At 43.3% G+C, this 27,923-nt stretch overlaps 1 protein-coding gene across 1 annotated transcript; it reads left to right on the top strand.

The window, feature by feature from the left end:
• On the top strand, nucleotides 1–27,427 carry FAXC (failed axon connections homolog, metaxin like GST domain containing). Its single transcript, XM_058836818.1, has 6 exons — nucleotides 1–292; nucleotides 728–863; nucleotides 6,007–6,203; nucleotides 13,387–13,604; nucleotides 19,158–19,274; nucleotides 20,775–27,427. Exons 1-6 carry the CDS (start codon nucleotides 24–26, stop codon nucleotides 21,056–21,058), a joined length of 1,221 nt encoding a protein of 406 aa, XP_058692801.1. The 5' UTR covers nucleotides 1–23; the 3' UTR covers nucleotides 21,059–27,427.
• Nucleotides 27,428–27,923: the final 496 nt, after the last annotated feature.

Here is a 27,923-nt window from a genome sequence, read left to right as displayed (position 1 = left end):
GGGATGCGGGTGCCGGGCGCAGGATGCTGTGGGGGGTGGGCCTGGCGGCGCCGCGTTCCTGCGTGGCGGACCTGAGCCGCAACCGCAGCCTGTCGCTGGGCTGGTGCGCGGGGCCCGAGGAGCCGCCGCCCGCCTTCTATGGGGGCGAGATCGTCGCCTTCCCGCTGTCGGGCGGCGGCGGCACCATGGCGGCGCTGGGCTCCGACTCCTGGTGGAAGAAGACGCTGTACCTGACGGGCGGAGCCCTGCTGGCCGCCGCCGCGTACCTGCTCCACGAGCTGCTGGCCATTCGGTGAGGCTGCGGGGCTGCCGGGCGGGAGCGGCGCGGGCGCTGCGGCGCGGCGAGCCCAGGGCGCTCCCGCGGGGCCGAGGCCGCGCTCGGAGCCGCTTACACCTGCCTGGTCAGGTTGGAGAAGTCCGGCGCGTTGCGGGGACGGGGACTCTCCTTCACCGTGCTTTTGACATTTATCTTGCTTTTCCCCCCTTCCCCCCGTTTTCCCCCATTCCCCTTTGCAGCAGCGCAGGAGGCTGCTCCGCGGCGAGCCCTGCGCTCGCCCCCACAGGTGGCCCAGGCTGGGCCCTCGCTGCCTCCGGACCCGGGCAACCAAAACCTGCAGCAGCCTCCTAAGGGCTGACGAGTGTGTTTCCAGGGCCGGGGTTTCTCCTTTGTCCGTTTAATGTACTGATGTACGTTTTAATATTTTTTTTTTTTTTTTTTTTTTTTCAGGAAAGAGGAAGAGCTCGATTCGAAAGATGCTATCATACTGCATCAATTTTCAAGGCCTAGGAATGGCGTTCCGAGTTTATCCCCGTTCTGCCTGAAAATGGAAACGTACTTGAGGATGGCTGATTTACCCTACCAGGTACATCAGCAGTTTGCCTTTGCCTTGCAGCTCTCTGTAATTGCGTGAAATGGCACATAGGCATCCTGCCTCTCATCCTCTCCCGTCTCTCTCACCCTGGGAGATGTAAACATACACCTACAGCTAGGTGGATATGCCAACACTTTTATGTCTCCAGTTGAATTTGGTGTATAACCTTTAAGGATATGACTTGAATAAGATCATCTGGAACAGCTGTAGATTTAACTGGCAAAGCTAAATCATTGTTAAAAGTTAACTTGGCTGGAAATGCTGAAGTGGGAGAATAGTCTGGAGTTTATGTAACATTAAATAACACCCCAAAACTGAAGCAGAGCACTGATTTATTTGATTGTTTGATCCTTGAATTTCACCATGCTAAAGATATCAAGATTAGACAGCTGCAGGTTCTTGTTTTTCTGGAAGCCTTATCTCTGCAGGTCTCCTGGGAAGAGGTGCTTACCTTTTGCTTCACCTCCTGTAGCTGATGCTTCCTCCCTAGTGAAGTGAGACAGGATTGCTTTCAGAGGTCATGTCTGCTGCTCCTTAATTGTGGTTGGGTGCATCCTATGCCATCTTCCTGCAGGGAATGAAGCGTGAGCTACTCTAGCGAGTGAAAGCTGTGAGAGTGGACACTTGAATCTCACGGTCTTGCCCATTAGCATTGGGGTCGAGTTGGGACACTGCAGGCATGGTGCACATCTTGTGGTGCTGGCAAGCTGTACAACACACAGGCTCTTTGAGACATGGGATGGTTTTCTTCTTTTGTGTGTGTTAAGCACTGAATGCCTTTAAGATGATGAAATAATGATGATGTATATAACTAAGATCTTAGGTAAAAGAAATGCCTTTCTTCTCCCTCTGTTTTTTCCTAGGTAATGTAAATTTGGCATTTTACTCCATACTGAGGAAGAATGTTTTGTATAAATCAAATGTTGTACAGCGGAAAACCAATGCTATTACAACTTCTTTTTTTTAACACATTTGCCACTGATATTTAGCTTTGTACATGGGTAAACTCCTTTACATTGGAGGAGAAAGAAAGTCTAATCAGTACATTTTGGTTAATTGTTTAAAAGCCTGAGTTTAGTGCTTCCTTACAATTCAGTAGTACTTGAATCAGACACATGGGAGTACTAAAGAGGAAGACTTCCATCCTGTGGGATGTATTTTCCTCATTTAGGTTTACAGAACTTGCAAAATTCGGAAGCACGAACGTGTCCTTTGAGCAGGAGGACTTTGTGCACATTCCTTTTCTCAAAACAATTTGGGTAGAAATTGCATGTTTGAGGGGATGATCCTCTTGGTGAGATCTTTTTTCTTTCCAGTGGCAGCTGATGCAGTTCAAAGGTTTGTGATGCTCAAGTTTGCTCTGGTGGAGAGTAGCTGTAGAAAGCTGTGTTACAAAAAGATGGTTGTGACGGGACATGACCACTGCTGAAGGATAGCACCGCATTTGTGTGATTCAGGATGGAGTCGTTTAGAGAGCTCATGTTGGTCAGAAATGACACAACTTTTCGAAGAGAGGAATTTCCAGAGGATTATCCTCCCCTCTTTATTTTTTGTACTGAATGTCATTATTGCTTTTTGGTGTTGCATGTCTCTCTATCCCTTAATACTCAATAGCTGTGAGTACACTAAACTGTCAAGACCATCAAAAGCGACATTCCTACCTTCATCTGCTTCCTCTTGTCCTTTCCTGCACATACTTTTCTGTGGAAGCTCAGGCTGATCAGAGCTGACCTAGCTAGAGACATGACATTTTAGTTTATTTGGTTTTAACTCAGCTTGGTTCCCCACATGCTCTGTATGCCATTTTGGAGGAGCAGGAATGGGTGCTGGGAACACCAGGTTGGTGCTTTCAGCCATGCGGGCTTACATGGGTTTAAGGTGTTTGTGGGGTTACCGACCCTCTGAAGGCTTTTAGAGGTAAGTTTGGTGGAGCTGAGCTTATGAGCTGAGGACACAGCTCTTTTTTTTCTGGAAGAAGCAGATGTTGTTTCTCTCCTTGTGTTAGGAGTATGGTGCTGCATTGGACTGTGGCAGGTGGAGGAAAGTATGGATGCTGCTGTGGGATTGAGCGGCAGGGGAACTGAAGGGGGCACTGTTCTTGGCTATAGTTTCTTATTCTCTGCCTGTAGGCTTTCATTTTGTTCCTTCATGGCTGTGTTATCCTTAGGATGCTGTAGGTGACAGAGGCAGCCGATGGCTGCCTGGCAGGCAGCAGGGTGGGTGTGTAGGGAAGATTCAGAAGGAAACACCTTTCTTCCTGCACACTGTCAGGGGCCATGATGGAGAGGCACTGGAGGTGGCCGCTGGTGCTCATCCCAGGAGACCTGCTGTGGTCATCACCTTGCTGGGGAAGGACTGCTTCAAGGGGAGGGTTATGAAATGGAGTGAAGAGAAGAGAGTGCGATGCTCAGACCGCTTTTACACTTTTGATTCCTTGTGTTTATTGTAGTGCATTAGACTGTTGAGTATTGTGCTTTGTGTTATACAGCATGCTTTAATGGCACGTGAGGGTTGGAGTAGAGTGACATATTTCTACCTTACTCTCACCTGAATTTCTCCCAACACATGTGCTGTTGTCGTGTGCTTGTGTTTTCTTGAATCTGCCTCTCTATATGGGAGTTTCCATGAAAAATGATTTGGGAAGCCCCACCCCAGCTGGGCTGTCATAATCCCTAGTGGGTTTTCAAAACATTTGATGTTTTTCTTGGTAAAGCTTGCTTTGAAAGAGCCCCATATGTGTGCTCATCAAGATCTTTTGGGTATTCCTTGATTTCCTCGAGAATATGAGGAGCTGAGCCTTTATGTAACCTGATAAATAATTAGCACAGCAGGAATGTGCTGTTTTCATGCCAGGTCTGTGGAAATGGCAGCCTCCTTAGGAAAAGACGCGAGTGAACGTAAAATCATAAACAGGAGTAATTGAAATGTGAAATCTGATTTCTTCTGCATAGTACTATAAAATTACCCTAGAAATACCTTGTGTCCTTCTTTTTATAAATTCCTTGTAAATTAGGTTCAGTAGAGCTATTGTTGTTGCTCTGCTGGCACTTAATGTACTGTGAATGAAAAGGGATATTCTTTTGGTTTGCTTTTGGTTTTTAATGATACCATAGCTTTTCCCTGCTTAGCAGCTGGAACAATTTTTAAGTGGAAAATTTATAAATATTTGATAGCAATTAGTATCAGCCATAAGGATACAGAGTTTTCAAGCCTAAAAATGTCTGTTTGAGAACAGTGGATACAAGAACAGTATAACAGATTTCTCAAAAGACGGAGGTTTTCTCAGGTCACTGAAAGATATTTCCTATTTTGTTTGATAAACAGTATGTAATGAAAATCTTTTTAGGCAATGTATTTATATGTATTAGATGCTTGTGCTTGAAGAAATGTTCAGCTGAGTAATAACAACTTGGTTTTTTTCTGGGTTATGGTATGGACTGCAGTAATTGCAAGATGTAATAAACACATCTTCAAGTCCAGCTTCTGCAAACCACCAGTGTTTGTACACAAGAAGGGAAGTATCTTAATGGAAGGGCTTAATAAAGATTAAGCCAGTAATGCTCAGGATCTTCTAAACATGGTGTGTAGTTCCAGGAAAACCTTGTGCTTCTGGAGTAAATAATGAAAAATTATGGAAATGTATCAGTCAGTTTCAGTGCTGAACGACCATTTTTGATGAAGGAAGGGTCTTGGAAGGTGGAAGGACAGGGCAGTGCTCCTCTTTCAGTTTCAAACATTGAGTGGTTTTAGAGCTTGTGCCATGGAATGGTCCCCGTGTCACCCACACATGCGGGTGGGAGGGATTCAGGTGCTTTATTCACCCACGCAGGGGTGTGGTGGGTGAGACATGATATCATCCAGTGTCCCTGCCATGCTGTTTGTTTGGGCACAACCGCTGAAAGAGGCTACAGCCAGAAGGCATTGTTTCCCAGAAGTGTTACCCATTTGTTTTCATGGCTGCGTGATCCTAGTGCATTGCACATCTGCATTTGGAGTGGCAGGATGCTGGCACTCTCAGACTGAGCGGGAGTTGTGTTCTGGTTTATGCTTCTTGCTGCCAGAGCACCTTAATCCATCTTAAGTGGATTCAGGAAGGGTAAATACTTGGGACCCAAACAGATCAATCCAGAGCTACAAACCTTAAACCTCCAGCAATTAGGAGCTAGGTCCTGAAATACTTGAGGTGACTGCCAGAGATTGAATGCAGAGCCTTTACTGTTCAGCTTTCTGTGCTAGGAGTTTTCATTCACAATAAATAACAGGATGTGGGGATGGGAATCACAAGAAAGGAAAAAGGTTATGCCCTGTGTCTCTGCCTTCAGGAGTGAGAGAATTGAAGATAAATGTCTGATCATGTTTTGGTAGCCAGCAGTTGCTTGTTACATGAGACGGAAATTCTTTAATCTCCGTGTTTTACCTTGTCATGGAAAAAACACATTGCTGCTTCTATGTGAGTGCTGTGCTGAGCAGGTATAACAGTATTCAGCTGTGCTCTACTGTGCTAGCCTCTTGGGAGACCCAGTTGTAACAAGTACATGTGCAAACGTCTGGGATTTGTAAGTTTTGAAGTTGCTGAAAGCAGATTTCCCTTCTGCTCAGGAGGAAATGATATGTGTTTCATGTAGTCTTGTGATTGTATGTGTTTTGTCCTTATGCAGCCATCTGAGTTGGACAGTAATTTTTTTTTTTTTCTTTTTATGGTACTTTTAACATGAAAAATGCAGATGTGTGCAATAACTGAATTTAGTTGTGAGTCCTGTGATTTAAAACTTGTTTAGAATAACGGGTCCAATCTTCTGTGAGATCTGAGCATCTCCAAACCTTAACTAACCCAGGTATTTAAATAATAAATAATATAATATCACATGGCATTCAGCATAAAAGCATGGAACACCTTGCAGGGCCTGAAAATAATTTTCCTGAATTGTCATGTAGGGTAAAGCTGCTGCTCTGATTGAATAGCCACTGCTACTCTAGAGGGTTAACTAAAAAAAAAAGATTTGTTGGATTTGTGGATTTGTTTCTTTAGAAACACAGAAAATTATTTAAAAATATGTATTCTCATTGGAGCAGAACCCAAAGGGTTTTTTTTTGTCTGTGTATTTGTTTGTTTATTTGATTTTTTTTTCCTTAGAACTATTTTGATGGAAAACTTTCCCCTCAAGGGAAAATGCCTTGGATTGAATACAATCACAAGAAAGTATCTGGCACCGAGTTCATTATTGACTTTTTGGAAGAGAAACTTGGAGTGAATTTAAATAAACACCTTGGTCCCCATGAAAGAGCTGTTTCCAGAGCTGTGACCAAAATGGTGGAGGAGCACCTGTACTGGTAAGCTTGCATGGCAGAGCTGGCTGTGTTCTTGTGCTGTCAGATGTGTCCCTGAGCTCGGGCCTCATGGGACATGAATGTTTCTTTTCTCTTGCAGAAATCTTGGGCACCCAATTCTTAGCTTCACAACTCTCTTCGTTCTAGGAAACTGCTGCTCCTTTATGTGTACAGTGGCGTGAGGCAGGGATAATTCCCTTGAAAAGTTGTCCTGTGTAAGCAAGTTAAAGTCAGGCCCTTTGACTGCAGCTTTGTAGAAGGAAGCAGCAGTGGGATGCTCCTCTGTGCAACGTGACTTCTGAATAGGAGCAGCCTTCTTAATAAAGACCAAAAGATCAAGGTGGCTGAATATATTTGTGGTTTGGGGAGTGTAGAGGAGTGAACCCAGTGTTTGTGGTGAATCCAGAATATTATTTTCTTACTTTTGCTGATTTTAATTACGTGTGAGTGATTGTAATACAGATGATTGCCTTTCCTCTAACACAGGGTACTCCTGTTGCTGACAACACTGCCAGTTGGTAGTGTACAGTATTAGCCACAGTATCCTGAGAAGCTGAAGTGTGTGTATGAATGGAAAATAGAAGTAGAACCTTTCTGGTACTTTTTGCATTTTACTGATACCTTTGAAAATAATACCTGTATTTTCCTTGGTGCTTTACATTTCAGTCCTGTTTAGGTGCCCTTTCCAGTTTGGGCATAGAGACAACAGGTCAGACATGCATCTTGGATGCTGCATTTGCTGCCTTAGCAGGCACAAGGCTTTATCCCAATAGTTTATTTTCTAGTATGCATTTAAGTCCTTGCTACACCAAGTTTTACATTTATGTTGCACGTTTTTTCTTCAAAACAATGTGTGTGAATTTTAAATTGAATGCATTTAGCTGCTTTTTCTTTCACCTTTTGATTGAAGAGCAGCAGCAATATGTGTACATATAGTTCTTCAAATAATTTTTAGTGTCTCCTTTGAACAATTTTAGCACTCAGTAATTAGCAGATTGAAGTGATTTGGTTTAAAAATGAAATCTATGCCTTCCAAGAAGTGTGGCCTTCACCTATTATACCAATCTGCAGTATCATAGCCTCCCAAACATGATACAGGCTGCCTGTTAATTAACTTGTTTTTGCTTAATTTTTCCTCCCTCAGCTATTACAGCTGCTAAAGGGAGGATGAAGCCTTTTAGTCCCCTAATGCTTCATCTCCTTGCCTTACTGTCAGCTGTTTCATGGTTCATAGATTTAACTGTGTTAAATGTATCATTGCTGATGGCAGGCTTGTACTGCTCTTGTGTCTCAATTACAAAGTGCTGTCCTCTGTGAAGCTGTTGTCCGTCCATCCATGCTCCCCTGGAGCTGGCTGGGCACTGCTGGACGTGACACAGGCAAGTGTGGGAGACAGGTATTGCAAATTTAGGCACTGGCCCGGAGAGGGGGCTTCAAAACAGGCGGACAAAGTTACATCAAGAGCAGAGATGTGCATGCCTGGCAGTGTATCCCTGTTTCCTTTCCTGTGTAGTCACACAGCTGAGTTCCTCCAAGGCATGTATCTTTGCTGCAGTGCAGTAAAAAGTCCAACTCAAAGTCTTACTGTATGTCCCTCTGGCTGTACTGGAGGCTTGATATATTGGCGAGGTTATACCTTGCAGATTCCTTGTAGCAGCAAAGCCTGAGCCATGAGGTGTTGCACTTGCATTGCTGTTATTCCCGGAGAACAACTTTGACCATCCTATACTTACACCAAAGTAAAATCACGCTTTCACTGTGTAGGACCATATTTCTCCTTGACAGCATTGCATCTGTGGTTGTAGAGTCCCTTCACATCTGTCCCTGAACCTTTCCACCAGAAGCTGAGGGTTTTTTTGGTGTCCTCGTGTCCCATGGTGAGGAATTTGAAACAGTGGTTGCCTTTCTTCAGAATAAGGTATACAAAGCCAAGCCTCCAAAGCAGTGATACGTCATGTGATTCCTACTGTTTCGTTGCCAGCAGCACACAAACTAGCTTCATCATAAATAAGTAATGCTGTAGTACATTTATCGGACAAAGAAGAAAAGTACATCCTGTGGTATGCTGTCCCTGGGTGAAGCTCAGCATTTCCTCCAGAAGTGTTTCGTTTTGCCAAGGCAGTGGCTCATCTTCAGGAGTTAGTGCCTCTTACATGTGGAATTGGCTACTCTGGCTGGAGTTGAGAGCAGTGTGGGGCTGTTAGAACCTCAGTGTCTGGACACCTTCTCTCTGCCCCAGGCTGTGGCACCCAGCAGGGCTCAGGCAGAAAGACAAGTGAGCATACCTGTTTCTATGCTGGGGTTACACCATATCTCTGAGATGCACAAGACTGATTTGGAGCTGGTGTTGGAGCTCCAGTCCCTGGAGAATGCAGTAAGCCATTAGGCTTTTGCTGTGTTTAGTTGGCAAAAGGAAAAATAGTCCTCTAAGCTGAATGGGTGTTGAGGCGAGCCAGCAGTGAAGAGATGGAAGTGGAATAATTTTGTGACTCTCACCCCAGGTCCTGGATGCAATGCAGACCTGTGTCATATTCTGTACACTTGCTTTGAGTCAGCTCCACTGCCTGCAGTGACCCATGGGCCCCCAGAAACCAGTGGGGCACTCACAGCCACTCTTGGGGAGTGCATTGGGTTTTTGATGTAAGTGCTGCACATTTGTGGGATCGGACCTCTGGTTAAGAGAGGTCTGATTCTCACTCCCTTCTGGAACTGGCATGCTGGGCTTGACAATTCTGCTGGGATTCAGGCCAGGCAGGTCCTGGTGCCTGTAGGGCTAGCAGTCACTGTGAGCTGCTTTCTGTCACTTTGATCTCAGGAGACGGATCTTAGGTCCATGACACTAATGTACTTAGTGAGAACATAAAGCCTTGAATATTCGGCTTAAGCAGACTAACCCGTTAGATTGGTTGAGCTGTATTGTCAAACACAACTGTAGTGATTTATAAATACGTGTGTGATTTATATATGTGTGTGTATGTATATATACACTTGCAAATATATTTGACTTGTTTCTTGCTTTGTCTTTCAAGAAGCATGCATCATATGTGATGAGTGCTTGAAGTACAGGAAGAGCATGGTATGAGAATACGGATGAATCTGACTTTGGTCAGTATTCAGACTTGCCACGTGTTAAACATAAAAATATTTCTATAGTGTAAATATTTTTTAATACATCAAGCCAGTTTTAAGAGTAGCGTCTCTCCTACTGCTGACAGTGATGAGGCTTGAATGCCACTTGTGGCTTAAAAGCCAGTTGCTCTGAGAAGTTGCACAGTGGGTGGGGTTTCTACAGCTGATTGTGGAATGAATTTGTCTCTACAATCCTTTTGTATATCAAGAAATTCTAGTCTGCACAGGTTCAGATAGAAAATAACGTCCTGTTCACATTCTTGTGAATGCCTTCCCCTTGTCTTGAGGTTCAGACAGTTTTGGGATAATCAGGCAAGCTGCTGTTGATGAGTCACTTTCTTCATCTCCTCGCCTGATTTATGTATTGAGGCCAAAGCTGCTGTTACATTGAGACTTCGGATTTACTTCACCCCTACAGCATTGCTCTTTAATGCATTATTGTTTTATTTATACTCTAAGATTTGTACAGATGTGCTAGCACAAATGCAAATGGTAATGTTTCCCAAAATGCTCCGTTCAGTCCAATATTTAAAACAATTATGTCATCCCATAAATATTTACTGTGGTGTAAAATGTATAGTTGTGCTGTAGTGAAGTAGATTATGTAGACTACTGAATTCTGGCATTTCCTAACCTTTTGTAATATTGATAATACTCCATTAATGTAGTATGAATAGAGGAGTGATAGGTGGAATAAAAATTTGAGAAGAGTAGAAAACACAAATTAATGAACCCTTGAATAGAATAACTTCAACAAAGTGCTTGTAAAGCCGGTTTTAAAAGTGTTTTTATCTCTCCCTCAATCAGAGACTACTTTTTTTCCTGGTTTCGTCTACTCAGAACTGTAACAGTTTGGAAGTAACCTGTGATTGTCTATTTAGCTGCCTTCATTTCCCATGTAAATTTGACATTTGGGACATGTAACAGTTCTGCTCATTCAGAGGGACAAGCAGATGTCTTAAGATTTGTGCTTGACAGTTTAGCCTAAGCAGGATTACTTAAATCCTGTGTAGTTCTCCATTGCTGTCCTGGTCATTAAGCCTGATCTGATTTCTGCCTATTCCAGACCCAAAGACCTTTTCTCCCAGGACAAGAAAGTGAGCTCTGGGAAATGTATTTTTGCATTAAAGTATGGGCCAATTAGCTTTGTGGGAAACCTTGTTCATTCTGTTTTATGAAATTAAAATAATTTTGGGCATGGTTGATCACTCTTGATGTGATGCCAGCTCACTGGTGTGGTTGGAGTGAGCAATAATGATGGCAAGTCCATAGGGCCAGGTTTAATTTTGTGCAACTGGGCTGCTGCAGTGGAGTTCCTGTGTTCTTTTTCTGTTTTGTTTTGCCTTCTTTTTCTTGCTGCTCTTCTCCAGGCCAGGCCTGTTGTCCTAAAGGAACTAAATTGTATTGTAGAGTTGCCAGATGAAGCAGATCAGGTCCATCCTGGGGGAGGAGGGTCTTTGCAGCAAGACAGAGCAGTGCTTTCAGAGGTCAAGTTCTTCTTAGCTTATTCAAATAATAATAATAATTTAGGAGAAGAACTCATTCAGAGCAGTACTGTGGAGAAGGACTTGGGGGCTCTGGTGGATGAAAAAACCGGACATGAGCCAACAGTGTGAGGTAGCATGCTGGGCTGCATCAAGAGAAGTCAAGGGAGGTGATTTTCCCTTCTATTCTGTGTTTGTGAGATGCCACCTGTTTTCCAGCTCAACTGAGTTCCCAGCATAAGGAAGATCTGGACCTGTTAATCAGGTCCAGACAAAGCCACAAAGATGATCAAAGGACTGGAGCCACCTCTCCTGTGAAGACAGGCTGAGAGAGCTGAGGTTGTTCAGCATCGAGAGCAGAGGGCTTCAGGGAGACCTTGTTGTGTCCTTCCAGTACTTAAATGGGGCTTAAAAAAAGAGGGAGAGTGACTTTTTACGTGGGTAGATAGTGATAGGACAAGGGAATCAGTTTTAAACCAAAAGAGGAGAGATGTAAATTAGATATTAGAAAGAAGTTCTTTACTCGAAGGGTGGTGAGGCACAGGTTGCCCAGAAAATTGTGGATGCCCTATCCCTGGAAGTGCTCAAGGCCAGGCTGGGACTGGGCCAGGATGGGACTCCGAGCAATTTTTTAATGGTGATTAAAAAAACCTGATATTTAGATTAACGGGTAATATCCCTGCCCATGGCGTAGGCGTCCCTGCAGTGGATATCTAGTTGGAAGTAGATGATTTTTAAGGTCCCTTCCAACCCAAGTCATAGTATTGTAATTATTTCCAGTGTTCACGTCAGGAGTTTTTCCTATTCAGAGCTGTACCTGCTGAAGAGACCTTGTCCTTTGCCAGGTCACTGAAACATGACTACTGCAACATTCTGCTCTTTAGAGTGTCCTTACGCCTTCAGGGCAGCCTTGTTTCCATTTGTCTTAAAATCCTGTTTTACCTTTGTTCCTGGAACTGGGGCAGTCTCACACCACATCTTCCAGACAAAGTCAGTGCTTTAGGAATTTCAGTAGCTCTTTGCTGCTGCATTTGTTGGCTTCACATTCCTCCTGCATTGCTGGTGCTGCTGCTAAATCTGTCTCTGATTCAAACTTTGCATTGCTGTAATCTGCTCAATGACTTGAGTTTATCCATCAAGTTTGAAAAACCAGGACCGTGCAGAACACCCCATTCTAAAAGTAGTGTTGAAACATGTGAAATGTCAGCAGGATGCTTCTGGTGCTGGAGGTTGTGGAGTAATCTGTGGAGGGTCAAAGCCATCAGAAGCAGAGCAGGTGTGTTTTTGTTCTTCCCTGTTTATACATCTGCAGCAAAAACCTGTTCACACCTCACTGTTGCTGACTTCAGTGAAAACAGAGCAGAAGGCATTGAACTGCAGTAGACAACGTGAGTTTGATAACATGTATGTTATCAAAACTCACAGGAGTTCTCCAGGAGATAATGGGGTTTTTTTTCCTTTCCTTTCTTGAATTAGGTTAATCATACCAGCACTAAGGAAATGATGTGGAGCTGGAAATATGTACAATGATAAAACTGAAGTAATATTCCAAACTTAAACAATGAAGCCTTGGAATGGCTTGGATTGGCATACGTGTATCAATTCCCAGTGTTTCTGAGACCCTGTAGGCTTCCTGTGTTTTTCTTGTCTACTCTGATGTCTTTAGTTGTTTTTCCAACAGCCCTTGAACTTGGTGACAAAAGTTCATATATATGGTCTTTGTGGTTTATTTGTAATTTCTGAAGATGCTGGATATTAAAAAAGTTAATGTTGCTTTTCCTTAAGTTTCTGGAGCAACAAATCAAGATATATTTGCCTATAATATTGATAAAGAACAAAAACTCATGAAACAAAACTTTAAGCTGGTGAAACAGATTTTTATAAAAAGACTTTATAAAATAATTGCCATTCAATAAAACATGGAAGGCAACAGCGTCCTTTAGAAATGTCTCATGAAATCAACATTTTGAAGAGAGGAGACTGTACATGAGAAAACCAACCTAATGACCACTACCTCTTTTTTATATTTTACTTTATATTTTACTAAAGATCGTGTTGTTCTTAGTTTCTAAGGAGAAGTGAAAGCTTCTGAAAAATTACTGCTTCAGTATTTATGTTGGAGCAAAGTTACTGCTTGCCTAAGTGTGAGCAGTATAGAAGGGAGAAAGGTTGGTGGGAAAGATTGGTTTTTGGGGGGCTGTTTTCTTGTTGTCTTTCCCAGGTCTGTGCAATGAGTCATCTTTAGCTAATAAAGCTGTTTGGCACTGCGTTTTGTTACGCAAGTTTAGCAGAATTCTGCAGCTTTTACTTTATATTTCAACAGGAATCTTGTTTTCTCCTGGAGTGAGTCATGATTTAATGAGAGAATAAGCACTGGGCAGTCTGCCTAAGTACTGTAAAATGGGTTTGCTCTGCTGGCGCTCGGAGTTGCCTCAGAGACTGCTGTATGTGGAAGCTACCTCTCCATCAGGGCAGTGAGCACTCACCTGCCTGACCTCTGTGCACGCTTCTGCAGGGTGGTGTTGGGCTCACTGGGGATTACACTGCAATAACTTCTTTCTGCATCCTTCTAGGACTTTAGCTTATTGCCAATGGGTGGAAAATCTTCATGAGACGCAAAAGATGGTTTCGCTTTTTGGCCCCTTCAGTGACTTGCTGAAGTGGATCTTTTGCCATCTGACCAAAGGAATTGTGAAGCGGGAAATGTACGGCCATGGCATTGGGCGCTTCTCGGAGGAGGAGATGTACACGCTGATGGAGAAGGACATGCGGACTCTGGCAGGCCTCCTGGGTAAGGTACAATGAGTTACGGTGCTCTCTTCACAGCTTCTCTCTCCACAGGGTGGAATTGACCTCCAGTGCTTCCTGACAGCTTGATCACACACAAATAACCTTATTTTGGCAGAAGCTAGAAGCTGTCATTTAGTGCCTTTCTTGCTCTGGCAAAGACACTCTTTCTTTTCCCACTGTTTGCTGCCAAATTGTGTGTGTAGAGGCATACGAGGCTTCCTTCTCTGAGCACAGAGTTTGTGTATGTAGAGGAGCAAAACGTGGCCTGCTGTTTTGGAAGAGCATTTAGTGACAGGAAATTAGGAATGTAGTGTTTAGTTCTGTAAATGAAACATCTTATTTAAACCTTTTTTGGGGGCTGGGGTGTGTGCGTCTCATTTTTTGGTTTCTGGTTGTATTTCCTTTCCTGTTTTTTATTTGTGGCTGTTTGACAGATTGTTATGAGGCTGCCATTTGAAAACACTTTGCAGATGTTATTTTGATGAGCTGAACTTTGTCGTGTTGAGCTGGTGTCAGCAGCTTTATTCAAAGCTCCCAGTAGGAGATGGTTCTGTGCTGTCAAAATAGGTGCATTTAAGATTATTGGTTATCTTGGGTGGATCCCATACAATTAGTCTTAAGGTTGACTTCACTTAGCTAGAATTACATGAACCTCATTTCTGTTGTGTGGCTCAGGCTGAAATATGCACTGGAACTGTTTTGCACTGTGCTTCTTGCCTTCTGCTCCACTGAGAGCTAAACATATTGTGCATCTGTGTAAAACTTGCATTTGGAGGAATTGCCTTGGTGCAGGTTGTCACTTTCCTTGAGCTTATGTCTCTCTGTGTGAGAAACCAAGAGAGAAGCCAAGAGAGATGGTACCTGCGTGTTCCCTGTAACAATTGCTTTAAAGAGGTGGCTGAGTGGAGGACAGGAGGATGCCTCCTTGCCCTGTACTCCAGGGGGGAGACACACTGCACATGCTCTAAAGAGACAAGTGTGGAGTGGGTGAAAGGAACAAGCTGGGGAGAGCCCAGCAGAAGGCAGAAGCTGAGTGCTTCTGAGAAAGGGAAGGAAAAAACATGCTTCTGGACTTGCAAGGTGTTTTGGAAAGGAAGGTATTTGCAGTGGGCCCAGTTATAGAGTATTCTGTAACTTTGTTTTCTAAAACAAACCTGTTGAGTTGCTGGATGGGGACCAAGGTGGGAAAAAACCCATGAGGTGCATGGACACAATGGGAAAGGGGAAGATTTGTTGACAGCTCTGCTTTTGACAGCACTTTCTTATGCTGCATTTTACGTGTTAACAGAAGCAATTATCTATTCTAGTGCCTCTTCAGAGAAAATCTGTTGTTTGGAGATTAAGAGGTCCCTTTTCTTTGATCGGGAAGAAGGGAGGAAGCAATTCATTTTAGAAGAGGAGATCTGGTCATACCTGCTTCAGAGCTGTGGCCAGCTCCAAATGTTCTCCTCTGTGGGCCTACCAATGCTGTAATTTTGAGATTGGCACTGCGTGGCTCCATGCTCATCACAAGGAGGAGTGGGGTTGCGACAGGAGCTGGAGCAAGTTCAGTCTGACTTAGTAGCTCAGCAAAGCCCCCTGGTTCTGGCTAGACAACTCTGTCAGGCTGAAAGGAGTGGCAGTGGATATGTCAGTGCTAAAGTCATCTCTGTCCGCCAAGAGCAGACAGAACCTTCAACAGAAAATTAAAATGTGTACCTGAGTACCTGTAAAAGTGTCTTGATTTGCTTATTTCTCCTGAGTGTATACTGACACTCAGATTTGTAAGATTTCAAGTTCAAAGGGATCATTTAATCTTCTAGACAGATCTCTGTGGATCAGACTGCTTGACTGCTGTCTTGAGACCTGTGCCATTTTGCTGGTCTTGGGGGATGGCTTTCTAAAAGCCATCCAGTTCTAATTATGAGATTTCAGCAGGTGGAGGTGCCACCACATTTTGCTGACAGATGTTAGTTACTGTCTAAATCTGTTCAAAATTTGACTTGTTTCAAATGAGAGTTTGTTTGATTCTAGCTTGCAGACAGATGGTCTTCCTACTTCTTTCTCTCTTCCTGGGTAGCTTGGGTCATCTCCCTGTGAAGGTAAATGCAGTAATCAGTCTCTGGCTTTTGTGGAAAAAGCACTGGAAATCCTCAAGCACTTCTTCACTATATCAAAATTTTAATTGTATTATTCTTATGTTACCAGCAGAGTTTTTCTTCTTAATTTCAGATTGTTGTTGAGAATGCACCTGTGTACTTCAAAAAGCCTTGATTGGAATTTTCTGTATTCCTGTTATTTTACTACATTACCAGCTGATTATTGTACATTTTTTTCATCTTCCCCTCTGAAATGGATGTCAGATTAGTGTGCAGTTACATGAATCATTGTATTTTCCCTGTTATAATTCCCCATTATTAGTGAATTTGTCTACTTTTCTGCAATTGCCTGAATTTTCATTAACATCAGTATGCTCATGTTTTCTCCAGCCATCTGTTTACTATTGGATCTAGTAAGTGTGGCCTCCAGGTAGTATCCTGGAATAGGGATGGAAGGTGGGATGAGGACTTCCAGTCTAACTAGAGGCTCCCCTGTTTCAAAGGGGGAAGGAGAATGTGGTCAGTCAGCTTACTGCCTCCACAATCTTTGTGAGATTTCCCTCCATATATATGTATCCAAGTGTTTTCCCAGAAGAGAAAGTAGTTGGGATTTTGGCTATCTTAAGAGCTTAAAAATGATGCCTGTGGTGCAGAATCGCTGCACATACCAAACTGTAGCTGTCAAGAAAATCAGGTTAATGCTCCCCTTTTTTAACAGGGACCATTTGCATGGGAACAAGAATAACTTGATTCTAAGAGCTGCTTCCAGAGAATGATAACTTTGCAGCTGCCAGTTCTTATGATGTTAATTTTGACATTCCCAATCACATCTTTGGTGATTTATTTTTGTTTTTATTTTTGTTTTTATTTATGAGAATATTTTTTCTATCTCCCTTATACCCATTTCCTTGACAGACTCCTCTAGATCTTATAAACATGGAAATTGGAACTAATCCCACTGTAGGGGATCAACCTGTCCCATTGGTATCACCTTTCTCTCTGTCCTGCAGTCTTTAAACCACAAATGTAATTTCCTTGTATTGTAGCAGTTTCCTACTGTCTGGTAATAGTGTAAGGAGGTGTGGGGAATGAGTACATGAATTAGCAATATATAAAAATACACATTTTGGTAATTGTGTAGAAGAGGCAAGTGACTGACTGTAAATCTGTTGGTGCCATCGCAGCTGTCTGCCTCCCAACTCTTTGGTAGATGGGGATTTTGAGCAGGGAGTTGCAAGCCAGCAGCCTCCTGAAGTGGATTTTGAAAAGCATTTGATGCTTTGAGAGGGGCAGGGATGCTCAGAGCTGGAAATTCAGAGGTCGGACTAAGCTGGATCTGAGCCTGTAAAGTTAGTTAAGTGCCCTGTAGCAGACTGCAGGTGCTGTACCTGCCTTGTGTCCCACAGACCTGCTTCTTGCAGGGGTTTCTTCACCCACTTTTGAAGTAGCTGCTTTTGAATCCTCTGGTGCATGCATTTGCAAACAGTGGAGTTGTGTACTCTCAAATTTCTCAAATTCCTGGGCAGTACAAAGTTGATCCAAGTCCAGTGTGACCAGGTGATTTCATTTCTGTTGGATTAGCCGGGAGATGCAGAGAGGTGTTTGAGATGATCAGTGCTGTGGCAGCCTGGATGTGACAGACACTGTAATCTGGGCTAAAAACAGACACAGAGATATCTGGTCTATCAGAAAGTCTTCTGGACAAAAGTTGCACTGGAAATTTTGAGAACAGATTGGAAATGGTGGGAGAAAATGTGCACAGATGGTGTATTTTGTGGTGCAGCATGATTTAAAACCAAATTTGGAGTTTTATGATCCTACAGTTTTATTTTCTCCTCTTGCCCTTTGTTTCCGTGCACCTGAAGGGTGGGGTGTTGTGCCTGGGGAACCAGAGGGTGGGATGGTTTAGCCCTAACTCAGAGCCTACTTTAATTGTAGCAAGATGGAAACAGTATTTCTTCCCAGCATCACTATGGATTGAATCTCAAGACCCAGTTGTATGGTACTAAATTCCTGGTGCTGGCATGTAACTGTGGTTTAGGGATGAATTTTTGAACTGTGTTTGAGATTGATGAGTGCTTGGGTGTCAGATAAATACCAAAAAGACTAAACATTTACCCTGTACAGGGTTTTCAAACAATAAATTGATGGAACTGTGGAAGAGCTGGTGAGAGAGAACTGCATATTCAAATGACATCTGACAGGCCAGAGAAGGTTATTGTTACTGGCTATTCCTGAGCACTGTTTTGCTGTGCTCTTGTGCAGGGGATTGGCAGGATTCCTTGTACTGTACACTGGAATTTGATGCATTTTACACTGGACAGTTCCTCTAGACTTGTTCAATAAACCTAACATTGAATAACCTGCTGAATTACAGGCAGCTCGGAAGAATGTCCTGGGGAGATGGGATAACTGGATTTTGAGGATTCAATTAGGTACCACATTTCACAGAGCTTATAGCACTTTGGGGCAAAGCAGAAACAGTGCAACCAGCTGACCTGACCTCTGCAATACTTCACTGTGTGCAGTCTTTGTTCCAGGTCTCCTGCCTGTGATGGGAAATCAAGTATACAGTGGATGTTTTGTTGCAAACAGTGGCTTTGAAACATGTATTTTCTTCCCTGTCTTAGTTAGTTACCCCTCTGTTTGTGCTGTGGTGGCCATTTAGGACCGTCATGACATTGGGGTGCCCAGAGAGGTAAGAAGAGCTGCTGTGAGGAGCAGACATGTCCCTCCACTGCACCAGGCCAGTCCCAAAGGGCTGCTGTTTCACTTAGTGCCTGCATGCCCAACATGCCTGTGTTTGATTTCTACCTGTCAGGGGTCAGTGGGGGTGAGGGCACTGCAGTGCTGGTGTGTGAGAGGACCTGTCTGCTCCTGCCTGTCTCTTTGTCCTCTTCTGGGAAATACTGGTTATTTCTGAGCAGTTGCTGCTGGTCTGACTGCTGCATCTGTTTCAGCCTGAACAAATAGGGTGAGAGGAAAGCTTTGGGTGTGACTTTTCTTTTTCCAGCTGATGGGATGAGTAAATTGAACCTGGATCTGCATGGATGAGAGGTAAAGGGTGACCAGCTTTTTTCAGCAGGTTCATGATTTTGGATTGTGGTCCAGTGGTTTGGGGTTTGCACCAAGGCAGTAGTGGTGTTTTCAGGCATTTTGTAGCTGCAGAGCAGATTCTAAATGCAGCAGAACAATTACAGTGTGTGAGCGCTGCCAGCTGTGAGGAGGTTCCTTGGCCAGTGGTGGTTCTGTAATTGGCCTGGTTATAGAAGTCTTGAGCTTAGAGGAAGCTGCACTAATAGATTTCACCTGCTGAACTGTAGAAACAGCTTTGGAATCCCTGTCTTTTGACAAGTGAACCTTTTCACTGAAATTATTTCAGTAAAATAAATATGCTAAAGGTGGAACTGTAATTTTTTTTTTTAATTTGGGAGAAGTAACATCCAGTCAATAAATATTTGCTGTTGTATTTACAGGTGACAAGAAGTACATTATGGGATCAACTGTTTCCACTGTTGATGCCACTGTCTTTGGACATCTGGCACAGGCAATGTGGACGTTACCAGGGACTCGACCAGAGAGACTAATCAAAGGTAAGAAAACTTAAGTGACATCTGATTAAAAGCTCTTGGTGGTATTTTCCATGCTTAAACTTGGAGTATCTTGGAAGGACATTTTGAAGACTGCAGTACTTCTGCAGACTCTTCTTGTTCTTACCTTTGATGTAGCATTTGTATCCTGCAATGTTGTTTTCTCTTAAAATTCTTTGTTTTCTCTTTATTGTTCTACACAGTAATTGTTTTTCTGTCTGTACTTGATCTTTTCCTTGTTAATGTGGCAAAGCCTTAAAGCCTCTAAGTAGTGAATGCTGGGTAAAGTATGAGAAAACACAAGAACAGCCATTAGCCAAATTCTGCTGGACTGAGTACTCTCCTTGATAGTAGAACTGCAAGTGCCATTGTCTCACTGAAATTACAGCCTTTGCTGTTCTTTAAGATTCCAGATAAGGAAGAAATCTGGCTTGGATTTGGAGTCACTTTGCTTTTGCATGAACTGGAAACCAACATACCTACCCCTCCTCTCCACAGAGAGTTGGTTTTTTATTTGGTTCTTTTTAGTGGGGTGATATAGATGTTAAAGTATCTTTGCATCCCTTTTCATAGTAAAACTACACAGCATGAAAAATGGGAAGAGCTAAGGAGGAAAAGGATGTAAAATAGTGTAAAAGGAATGAATCTGACCTGTAAATCTACTCTGTGCAAGAGAGCTCTGCTCAACCTGCCAGTTAAGGGGCACAGACTTACTCTTTTCCTCAGATAATGATCACTTGAGATGAGGATATAAATATTGGCTATGCAGTTCTTTCCCTTGATGTCTGGGGCATCACAGGTAACATTCTGAAGGGTTCATGACTGTCTAGAAGGATTACTATGCTTGTTGAACTAGTTTGTCTCTAATGAAAATAAATAGAAAATAATAGATTGAAATACTCAAGCAGAGTGGTTGATTATCTGTACCTATCAACCTACTTATGCTGTCATGAATACAGGTTTTACATACACCTCCCCTTTAATATGCTTTCTCTCCTCTTTGAGTTTTTTAATTACTTGCTCTGTAAGCATACATGTATTTATAAACAAGGCGTAAGATACCAAGGCTGGGAGCAGTAGGAGTGAGCCAGTGGCCATATTAAATGTGAATTTATGTTGCAGACAACGCTGCCATCTGGTGGTGAAAACCCCACATTCTCTGTACTTAATAAGCATAAAGTTCTGCTACAAAGACCTGTTAGTGTCTTGTCTTGATTTCTTTTTGTAGAGGTTGAATTTGGGATACTTATTTTTCTATTTGTGTATACATGCATTTGTGTTTATTCCTTTGTAACCCTTCTTGTTGTATGTGGTTACATTAAAGTTAAAAACGAAGCTGCTAAGAGGATTGATGGCATCTTGGAATTTTGAAACCTCTTTGCAAAGGCACTACACAGTTTGTTACCAAACACAGCTAATTTGGTTTTGCATCATCAGGTTAGAGTTAGAGCATTATTGGCTGGATATGTCTACTGAAGTCTATTGTGCTGTGTTATGTTGCAGGTGAACTGATTAATCTTGCTATGTATTGTGAAAGAATAAGGAGGAAATTTTGGCCAGAATGGCACCATGATGATGACAACACTCTGTATGAATCTGAGGAAAGCAGCGAAGCAAGCAAGACTTACTCCCCTTTGCAGGACTTCAGTTTTTATTCAAGGACAGAAACATTTGATGAGGAAGGGAACAGTATTTCCCAAACCCCTGACACAGATTACACTGGACACTCCCTCTTTGACTCGGATGTGGACATGGATGAATACAGAGATCATGAACAATGCAAGTGAAATGTACAAGTGTCTCCCATTGTGCAGATAAGCTGTTTCTTGGGATCACCTGATTTGTTTTCTCCTTCAGGTCAGGAAGAGGTTTATACCACTTTGGAAGAGACTATTGTGCTTGATTCAGCTGTCACATACTGCTTGGACTATTTCAGCCGTATTTTGTTTTGTGTAATTGTTCAGGTGGACCAAGGTAAACACATTTAAAACACGTGTGGGCAAACTGGAGGTCTAGAGGGCAGCAGGACCTTTAAATCTATTATTTTTGTTCATGTTCAGAACCAGATCCCCCATCCAAGTGGGATGAACTTCTGGGAAGTGGAGCATTTGTCACAACTGGTTTGTGCTGTTATCTTATCTTTACAGCAACAGGTTGAGGAAAAAAATGGAAGAGGCATGACTGGTACAGCTTTCTTCCATGGAAGAAGATGAGATGCTGTAATGAAAAGGCTCTGGTGGTGTTGGTTGACTGCTATCTCAAGATAAGCCAGTGGTGTGCTGAAGTGCATCAGATTCATGCAGCACACTGGCCTGTATTAGCAATAGTGTGGCCAGCAGGACCAGGGCAGTGATTGTGCCCCTGTCTTAGCACTGGTGAGGCTGCACCCCAAATCCTGTGTTCTGTTCTGGGCCCTTCACTACAAGAAAGTCATTGAGGTGCTGTAGCATGTCCAGAGAAAGATAATGAAGCTGATGAAAGGAACTGGAACACGAGTCTTGTGAGGGACAGCTGAGGGAGCTGGGGGTGTTTAGCCTGGAGAAAAGGAGTCTCAGGAGGGACCTTATAACTTTCTACAACTGCCTGAAAGGAGATTGGAGCAAGCTGGGGGTTGGTCTCTTCTCCCAGGCAGCAAGCTCTAGGATAAGAGAAATGACTCAGGGTGTGCCAGGGGAGGTTTGGATTGGGTATTGGGAAAACCTTCACTGAAAGAGTTGTCAAGCATTGGAACAGGCTGCCCAGTCACCACCCCTGGAGGTACTTAAAAGCCATGTAGATGTGGCACTTGGGGACAGTGTTTGCTGGTGGACTTGGTAGTGCTGGGTTAACACTTCAGCTTGATGCTCTCAAAGGTCTTTTCCAACCTAAAAGATTCTGTTATTTGGCTAAGCTTCAGGGGAATTTTATTTGATAGCTACCGTACTGTGGGTGCATATATTACAGGATCTGCAGGGAAGAATTTCTCCCAGTTCTTTTGGAGACAGTCAAGGAAGGATGGAGGAAAGCATATTCCTGCAGAAAGGAGCTGGTCAGTGTTTCTTGTTCTTTGCAGAAGGCTGAAATCATTACTCTGGAATACTTTTGTGCAGCAGGGAGATGTCAATGTTAACTCATCTGGAATGCGTGTTAGTCAAATTTCTTCTGTGCTTTTGAATTATTATTATGTTTTTAACTCCCTGCCCATGGCTGCTGTCTGCTATTTCTGGGCAAGGCTAAAGAGCTGGGATTTGTTGCTAAAAGTCTGGTGTGTCTCAGCAGTGAGTGCTTTGTGTTCTTTACCAACAGGGATAGCAAACCCATGAAGGTTGCAGAGCAGTTTGAGGTATTAGTAGGCGTGGGATGCCGTGTAGTTGCAAGATGTTGGCCCAGGCAGTTGAATGCTTTATAGCTATCTAGGAACGTGCTTCAGGGGGTGCTGGGCACTGTGCTGGCTTGCAGTGCACAGTCCCTAAAGCTGATGCACGGGAGGAGGTGAGATGGGACAGTTCCCTCAGCACTGCCATATGTGTAGGGAAATTCAGATACTGAAAACATGACCAGAATTGAATTTAAGTTGCCTTTGCTGGCACATCTGTGGATCTGGGTCTCATAATGATTGCACAGGTTCTGACATGCTTCGTGTTCATGTCTCCCTAAATGCAGGTTAGAGATGAGAATAAATCCATTAGATTTACTCACAGCTTTGAAGTTAAGCATGTACTTCAGTGTTGCTTGGCCATGATTAGTAATTTTAGTAGAGAGAGAGCATATCAAATGTACTGAGCTGTTGTGTTTTTAAATATGCATATAAAATTGGGTATTTGACTGCACACTTTGTTGGTGGCCCATTTTGATTATGACTTTCTCACTGATTTACAGTTAGATGAATCAGTATCCCTCAGCAAAATTTTTATGTGCTGGTTGTACCAAATGTTCTAGGAGCAGACAGGGCAGATGACTGCTTTAGGATGTTAATTGTTGGTAGTTGTAGTGAGTGGAGCTTGAAATAACTCCAGCCCTCAAAGAATAACTTTCTCCCTGGGATCCTTGAGTGCCTTCTGCAGAGGAAAGTGCCTGCTCTGGGGAAACACGGAGTTAGCCATGGCTTTGAAAGCAGGGACACCTTTGTTTGCAATGAAGCCCCAGCTCTGTTCATGCATGGGAGCCACTGCTGACAGTGAGAGCTGACAAGTTTGGTGTGGATTAACACCTGTTTCCACAATTCCATAGGCATGTCCTTGGAGCCATGTTTCCAGTCAATGTTGTGGGCAAGTATCATTTGCAAAGTGGATCAAAACTGAGGAGGAAGATATCGTCTAGTTACTTGGGACCCTTCTCAGGAAATTAAGCACAAGAATAGGGCACAAGAGGATAAGTCTTGGGCATGAAAGTGCAGAGGTGATGGCCTGAAATGTCTGAATAACTCCATGGCCAAGTCAGGAGAGATTTTATCTGCAAAAATGTAGGTATTGATATTCTGAATGAAAGGAATCTGCATAAAAAAGCTCCTATTTAAAATCATTAGTGTGTTGGAAATTCTGATGGAGATGTTCTCACTCATTTACTGATGCATGCTTGAAGGCTGTGCTTTCTCCATTTGTTCAGCATTGCAAGGTGTGCTTGCAGCAGATGAGTCCCAGTCATTAAAAGACCATTAAAGGACAGTCAGACCTCTTTAAAAGGATTAAATCCATGCATTTTCTTTTGAAAGCTGTTTTGGTAAATTGTTGTGGGGAAACAAACAAGTTTTAAAACATGAATTAAAATGTGTTCATTCATCTTGGTTTGGGGGGAAAAAAAAAAGTGTTTTCTTAAAGAGGAACCAATTGTTTTTGACTTGCCAAAATTTTGCTAAAAGAACAACGTTTTCTTAGTTCTGCAGTCTTTTTTTTTCCCATCATATCTATTTTTAATGTTAGTGCTGAGGGGCTGTACAGAACTAAAAATAGTCAGAGAGCATCTTTATTTCCTTTTGTTTTTTTTTTCCTTTTTCTTTTTTTCCTTCCTCACTGATTAGAATTGTGAGCAAGTCCACTGTAGGGATGCTGGAGGTCCTGACTGTGCTGCAGGTGGGTTGAGGGTCAGCAGGTGTCTCTGCAACCATGAAACCTGGGACAGCTGTGGATTGCCAGCTGCCCAGAAGGTGAGCTGGGATAGCGGCTTCTGCCAGGAGCTGGAGGCCGATGGATGCCTGGACATCATCTCTGAGTTGACACAGACCACATAAGGTTTATCCCTGGCTGGGGGTCCCTCTGCCACAGCCAGAAACTCACTGTGGGGTGATGTTAGGAAGGGTTCGGGGGCCCTTGATGCAAGAGTCGGATATCAGTGATGTCTCTGAGAGCATCATGAGTGCCAGCACCAAACCTGGTCCCAGCCACAGGCCTGGCCCAGTTTGAGGTAGTGGCAGTGCAAGGTACTGGCAGGAGGAAAGCTGGCTTGGGGCTCCTCTGCACCTCCTCAAAACAGGAGCACCCCCTCTCAAAATAGGGCAGGGGAGCCCTTGGATGGTCATTGGAGTAGGCAGTGGAGAAGGGGACGGTGGGATACAGGGAGTTGCCAGGTGGTGGGTCTCTGCAGGAGGACTTGGGCTGTACCTGTGGCCTGGCTCATGCCACTGTTCAGTGGATGGGTGGGACACCTGCTCTGCTTATGAGTTGGAGCCTGAGCTCATATCTTGGAGAGGAGACAGCACCGTTCCTCCTGGTTACTTTATCTTAAATACTGCCAAAGGCTGAGTACTGCCTTTGTGTTTCCATAGTGCTGCTTTAAAAGAGTGAGTAATTGGTCTGCCCCTCATTTGGCAAATGGGAGTTCAAAACAAGCCCTGCATTTCCAGTGGAGTTAGATTTGAAGCAGTCTGTTGGGTTTTTCTCATGTGAATTGCAGGTTTTGACTGTGTGACACTGTCGTGTCAGAAGGGATTTGTTTACCCCTGTCAGTCTCATTGGCTCTGTCAGCAGAGCTCACTGTTACCGATGGGGGAAACAGGCACTGGGATGTATAGGTCCTACAGAAATCCTGCAAATGTGGTGTTTGATTTAAAAACCAAACTGAACCTGATGTTTCAGATCTGGAGGACTGTTTCCATCCAATTATAGCGCTGCAAGTAACACATTTTGATCTTTAAAACCTTGGCAGTGTCCCTCCAGATCTATATTCTCTTTGAAAAAATACTGCCTGAAATATTTCTGCAGCAACAGTTCAGGCACAAATTTGCTTTTGTCAGTGATGTCTGCTCAAGTAATCATGACAGTTTCATACTGTTTTCCTTGAAAGGCCTGTATCTGTCAGATGCTAAGCCTTACAAAATATTGCCTGCTGGAAAAGCGTGTTATGTGCAGATTTATGCAGGGCAGCTCACCAAGTGAAATTTCTGTGGCAGGGGATGAATTCAAGTGGGTCTTGTCCTTACATGTTTGAATAAGAATTTGAATCTGTTTTTTGACAAGTAGCTGTTTGGCCTAACCCTCCTTCCCTCCCCAAATACTGCAAAATTATGGTTTAGGTGTGTGATACTAATAAAGCAAATTATTCTCTCTGAGTGCAGAATTAAGTTGGATGGTCCTGTTGCTGGGATATGGAAATGGGTACCCATAGGTGTGAGTTGTGCCCATACATCTCAGCAGCTGTGATCCGGAGGAGCGCGCACATTGTACAGTTTAATGTCACGGAACCAGAGGACTGGAGGTTGCTCTGAATGACTGCAGTGGCTTTCAGCAGTTGATCAGTGCTATGGGGTAGCCATGTATGCTGTGCTTTGGGTGCTCCTTAGTGCTGGGTAGACTGTGCAGGGGCTCATCTTGGTAGCTCTGGCTCCTGTGGGGCATCAGCCTGCTGTCATCCCGTAGCTGAGCTGCAGAGACAAGGGTCTGCTTGGGAGTGAGCATTGGCAGTGAGCAGAGCTTTGACTCTGCTGGTGAATGTGGGCTGTTGTATTGAGCTGGTGTCCCATAGAGTGAAGGTGTTCCCCTGCACCACGTGTGTGCATTTAATTTTCAGACCAGTGACCCCAGTCTTCACAGCTTTGCCTCAGTGGAGAGAAGGGTTGCAATGTGAATCAGCTCTGTCTCTGGTTTGGGGCAGTCCTCTCTTTGATGGCCTTTGGGGAGGGCTTCTTCTGTGGTCATTCCCCATGGAGGTGCCCCAGTGTGAAATACTTCTTAGAGGTTTCTGCAGCTCTCTGAAATTTGGAAAGTTAAATGGTATTAGTCTGTGTACAGCACAGGAATGCCAGTCACTGAAAACACTGCGTGTCACTACATTGTTGAACTCTTAGTTCTGTGTCCTGGTTGCACCACTCCCAGGTTTTTCAAGGCCAAGGAGATCATTATGGGCTTTTGGTCAGACTTCAGCATAAAAAGGTTTGTGGGATTTCATGTAATGATTTACACATTCAGCTCAACAAGCTAAAGCTGAAACATATGCTTCCAAAAGGCATTCAAGTTTTGCAGAATAAATAAAATCCTGCTCCACTTTGAAGTCGTTGACAAAAGTGCCATTTGCTTCAGCGGTGCCGGAGTTTCCAACAGAGCTTCCAAGTGACCCTGAATTTACCAGTTCACTAATTTCTGTCTAATTAATTATACTTAAGTAAAATTTTTCTTTATTGTGGACAGTAAAGCAAACAAGATGTGACTGTTGTTTTTTAAGCTCCCTAAAAAAAAGTGCTTTTTTCGGTTGCACTGGTCACGTTGATGTTTTCACTGGGCACTAATGATTGTGTGTGTTCTTCCCTCACTTCTTAATTTGTTCTTCTGACTTATCTATCTTTGAATGTACAGGTTTTTATTTTTCAGGATACTTGAAGAATGAAAGTCCCAAAGACAGGGATGTGCAATCCAGCAAGAATAAAGTGTATGTAGATGTGTATGGGTGAGGGATATATCCATCTAGATGCAGTGTACAAGGTTTAACAAAATGAAGCAACACATTTCTAAATGGGGACTCTGATGCTGTAGCTGCATTATATTGTTTGTCTATGAACTACACGAGACATATGTCATTTTAGCACTGTTATTACTAGTTTATAAAGCCATATTTAAAATTGTACACTTAATTGTAACATAACTTTAAATTGTGCACTGTGTTGATCAATGTACATATATATGAAGATCTGTATATTTTGTCTTTATGCTGTATGTCATTGGTGTGTAAATTATAACTAATGGATCTAAGATACCTTTCTGGTTCATGTCCTTATTCTGTGTCTGTGTTTTCTGTAGAGCTGTGAACAGCTGAGAGTTGCTCTCTTGAGAGTGGGGATTGCATGAAACTTTAATGACCAGTCAGTTAAGCCCTCATCTCCCCAGGCAAATACTTTAGCCGCTAGCATTGTTTGAATGGAGCCATTCTGTCACTGATCCCCTCTCCCCTTGACTCTCAGGAAGGATTTCAGAGTGTAGCACAAGAGGAAGGAGTGACATAAACTTGGATTTGAGGAGGGGTCCCTGCTCTTCTCACTCTGTTTTTATGGCTACTGCTGACAGTGTGAAAATAAGTAATCCTGAGAAGGCAACTCTCTCAGGAGAAGCATTAAGGTCTTTGCTCAGAGCACAGTGATAGCTGGTTTCACTATATTTTTGAAAATTTTCAGCAAGTGCAAGTCCTTGGCCAGGCTTAGTGTGCTGCTCCGAACGCAGCAGAGGGGCTGGCCTGGAGCAGGAGACATGA

This window comes from Poecile atricapillus, chromosome 3 (genome assembly GCF_030490865.1).
Source record: "Poecile atricapillus isolate bPoeAtr1 chromosome 3, bPoeAtr1.hap1, whole genome shotgun sequence".
NCBI lineage: Eukaryota > Metazoa > Chordata > Aves > Passeriformes > Paridae > Poecile > Poecile atricapillus.
This window is presented reverse-complemented; position numbering and strand designations above follow the sequence as displayed.

Bases quoted from the DNA above. Each gene is read 5' to 3' on its own strand.
- FAXC (XM_058836818.1), top strand. From the start codon at position 24: ATGCTGTGGGGGGTGGGCCTGGCGGCGCCGCGTTCCTGCGTGGCGGAC. The intron at 864-6,006 runs GTACATCAGCAG...TTTTTTCCTTAG, and splicing joins TGGCTGATTTACCCTACCAG to AACTATTTTGATGGAAAACT. The intron at 19,275-20,774 runs GTAAGAAAACTT...GTTATGTTGCAG, and splicing joins ACCAGAGAGACTAATCAAAG to GTGAACTGATTAATCTTGCT.